Source organism: Rattus norvegicus, chromosome 5 (genome assembly GCF_021556685.1).
Source record: "Rattus norvegicus strain SHRSP/BbbUtx chromosome 5, alternate assembly SHRSP_T2T, whole genome shotgun sequence".
In the NCBI taxonomy this organism is placed as follows: Eukaryota; Metazoa; Chordata; class Mammalia; order Rodentia; family Muridae; genus Rattus; species Rattus norvegicus.
This window is the reverse complement of record NC_141538.1, coordinates 109,078,902-109,082,785: the sequence shown is the minus strand read 5'-3', so window position 1 is coordinate 109,082,785 and position 3,884 is coordinate 109,078,902. Positions and strand designations below refer to the sequence as shown.

Genomic DNA, 3,884 nt, shown 5'->3' with positions numbered 1-3,884 from the left:
ACAAGTGATTCAAAGAAGATGGAGCAAAAGTAGAATAATGAGGAGTAAGCAGAGGAGGAAGAAAGAGGAGGAGGAAGAAGAGTAACAAACAGAGAAGTAGAAAGTGGGAAGAGGAAAGGTCCCGGAAATAGAGAAGGAATAGTATTTCAAAGGGTTGATTTTAGAGACATTTCACTCCCCTGGTTGGATTTATTCCTAGGACTGGATTATGAGGCTATGAGGAGTGGGTTTAAATCCCACGTTCTTCTTGTTTTCCCTTTCTGTGCCATATAGGCAGACTAGTCATTGTTTTATCTGTTTTGCACTGCTCTACATGACCTCACTAATATTTAGAACCTGAAACAACTAAACTCATTATCGATAAAAGAAGATAAGTATATGAGATCAAGGAAATCAGGTGCTAAATTAACCCAGGACATATTTGGTCAAAGTGGACTAAGGAATGTTAGCAGCAAGTCTCTCTGTCTTTTGCACAGCATGCTGTTTATCCATCCAGAAGAATACTATATGCTAGAGAGAAGTAGGTGAAAATATCTGGGGCTTGTCTAAAAACTGCGCAGTGTATCGGTCTTTCTGCTCTGATATTTAGAAAGTGTGCATTTGTACAATAGTTACAGTGTAGACTCTAATGTTAAAAATAATTATTAATGTGAAAGAGAGACCAAATTAATCAATACAAAGTGTCTCATAAAGCAAATATATTTGAATTCAAAATAATTTAATTGCAAATAACAATTAGCTATAGTAAAAATAAAAGAATAAATGATTTAGCATAAATATCTTAACATACATTATAGCATTCTAATAAATAAATGAATCAATCAATCAATCAATGAATAAATGAATAAATAAATAAATAACCAAATGGATGCAGATACAAAAAGAGTTTAACATGTTGAAAATAATTGCTCATAATGTGAGATGCAATGTTGTAGTCCAGGAGAATCCTCTCCACTTTGTCTCAGAACTCATTCCTTCTCTTCACTCAGTTTTGCCAGGAACATATCTGAATAAATCAGGGCTCTCCCGACTTCTACTCTAACCACTTCCCAGGCACAGGGGCTGTGTTTCTTCTGTTTCAGGTACATGGTGATCCTGCCGAAGTATTCCCTCACAGCCAGCCAGGAGGGTTCCTGGGTCAAGGGAACTTCCTGCACTCCAACCTGCTGATTCTGACAGGCTTCAAGATCTTTGAGCTGCTGGTAAAGGTAATTGCAGAATGACAATCGGAGGGTTTCATTCCAAGCAGCACGTGACTCCTCTGATTCGAAGAGGGTCAGGACCTGCTGAGTCAGAGTTTGCAGGACAGAGATGGCTTGAGACTTCTGGATCTGCTGGGCATCCACCTTCTCCAAAGGGAGTTCAAAGTATTGTATGTCCTTCAGGCAGGAGACAGGGGACTGTCGACTCATTTGTTTCAGGACTGTGAGGTTATGAGTGCGAGGCAGGTCACATCCTAGACAGCAGGTTGACCAGTGGCTCATAACTACCAGAATCGTGAGGAATGCACAAACCATAGCCATCGTGGATCTTGCAGATTCTGATGACTCTCTGAGCAGCGTGTTTGAGTCTTCCCCTGTAGATTCTCTGATAACCCTGCTGTGTGCATCTATCTTAAATAGTGGCAAACACAACTTTCCCCTTTCTGAATGCCCTCCCCTAGCTTCCCAATTCTCTTTTCACTTTCTTTACCTCCCTCTCTGCTTGCTTCTGGCAATTTTTTTCTCAAGGATTTGGGTTCCATTATTACTTTCTCTTTCACTGCCACCCTCAGAAAGCTATGCTACATGACTTCTCTTAAATTACATTAAAATTGTCATTAACCACTATTCTATAGATATGTAGTCTTTATTAGAAATTTATACATCTCCACCCGCGGATCCCGGCCCGCAGCAGCTCTCTGCTCCCAGACCCGGTGAGAGAGAAACCCAACCGCCTGGTCAAGTGGGCACTCCTGAGGCTGCAGAGCGGAAGAGACCACCAACACTGCTCACCCCTGCCCACATCCCTGGCCCAAGAGGAAACTGTATAAGACCTCTGGGCTCCCGTGGGGGAGGGCCCAGGAGCGGCAGGACCCCGCCGGACCCTGAAGGAAACAGACCGGATAAACAGTTCTCTGCACCCAAATCCCGTGGGAGGGAGAGCTAAACCTTCAGAGAGGCGGACAAGCCTGGGAAACCAGAAGAGACTGCTCCCTGCACACACATCTCGGACGCCAGAGGAAAAAGCCAAAGACCATCTGGAACCCTGGTGCACTGAAGCTCCCGGAAGGGGCGGCACAGGTCTTCCTGGTTGCTGCCGCTGCAGAGAGCCCGTGGGCAGCACCCCACGAGCGAACTTGAGCCTCGGGACCACAGGTAAGACCAACTTTTCTGCTGCAAGAAAGCTGCCTACTGAACTCAAGACACAGGCCCACAGGAACAGCTGAAGACCTGTAGAGAGGAAAAACCACACGCCCGAAAGCAGAACACTCTGTCCCCATAACTGACTGAAAGAGAGGAAAACAGGTCTACAGCACTCCTGACACACAGGCTTATAGGACAGTCTAGCCACTGTCAGAAACAGCAGAACAAAGTAACACTAGAGATAATCGGATGGCGAGAGGCAAGCGCAGGAACCCAAGCAACAGAAACCAAGACTACATGCCATCATCGGAGCCCAATTCTCCCACCAAAACAAACATGGAATATCCAAACACACCAGAAAAGCAAGATCTAGTTTCAAAATCATATTTGATCATGATGCTGGAGGACTTCAAGAAAGACATGAACACACTTAGGGAAGCACAGGAAAACATTAATAAACAAGTAAAAGCCTACAGAGAGGAATCGCAAAAATCCCTGAAAGAATTCCAGGAAAACACAATCAAACAGTTGAAGGAATTACAAATGGAAATAGAAGCAATCAAGAAAGAACACATGGAAACAACCCTGGATATAGAAAACCAAAAGAAGAGACAAGGAGCTGTAGATACAAGCTTCACCAACAGAATACAAGAGATGGAAGAGAGAATTTCAGGAGCAGAAGATTCCATAGAAATCATTGACTCAACTGTCAAAGATAATGTAAAGCGGAAAAAGCTACTGGTCCAAAACATACAGGAAATCCAGGACTCAATGAGAAGATCAAACCTAAGGATAATAGGTATAGAAGAGAGTGAAGACTCCCAGCTCAAAGGACCAGTAAATATCTTCAACAAAATCATAGAAGAAAACTTCCCTAACCTAAAAAAAGAGATACCCATAGACATACAAGAAGCCTACAGAACTCCAAATAGATTGGACCAGAAAAGAAACACCTCCCGTCACATAATTGTCAAAACACCAAACGCACAAAATAAAGAAAGAATATTAAAAGCAGTAAGGGAAAAAGGTCAAGTAACATATAAAGGGAGACCTATCAGAATCACACCAGACTTCTCGCCAGAAACTATGAAGGCCAGAAGATCCTGGACTGATGTCATACAGACACTAAGAGAACACAAATGCCAGCCCAGGTTACTGTATCCAGCAAAACTCTCAATTAACATTGATGGAGAAACCAAGATATTCCATGACAAAACCAAATTTACACAATATCTTTCTACAAATCCAGCACTACAAAGGATAATAAATGGTAAAGCCCAACATAAGGAGACAAGCTATACCCTAGAAGAAGCAAGAAACTAATCGTCTTGGCAACAAAACAAAGAGAATGAAAGCACACAAACATAACCTCACATCCAAATATGAATATAACGGGAAGCAATAATCACTATTCCTTAATATCTCTCAATATCAATGGCCTCAACTCCCCAATAAAAAGACATAGATTAACAAACTGGATACGCAACGAGGACCCTGCATTCTGCTGCCTACAGGAAACACACCTCAGAGACAAAGACA

At 42.6% G+C, this 3,884-nt stretch overlaps 1 protein-coding gene across 1 annotated transcript; it reads right to left on the bottom strand.

Moving 5' to 3' along the window:
- Nucleotides 1-756: 756 nt before the first annotated feature.
- Nucleotides 757-1,818, bottom strand: Ifna12l (interferon alpha 12 like). Its single transcript, NM_001401957.1, is given in 1 exon segment — nt 757-1,818. A coding segment is annotated over 1 exon segment (555 nt). The 5' UTR covers nt 1,524-1,818; the 3' UTR covers nt 757-968.
- Nucleotides 1,819-3,884: the final 2,066 nt, after the last annotated feature.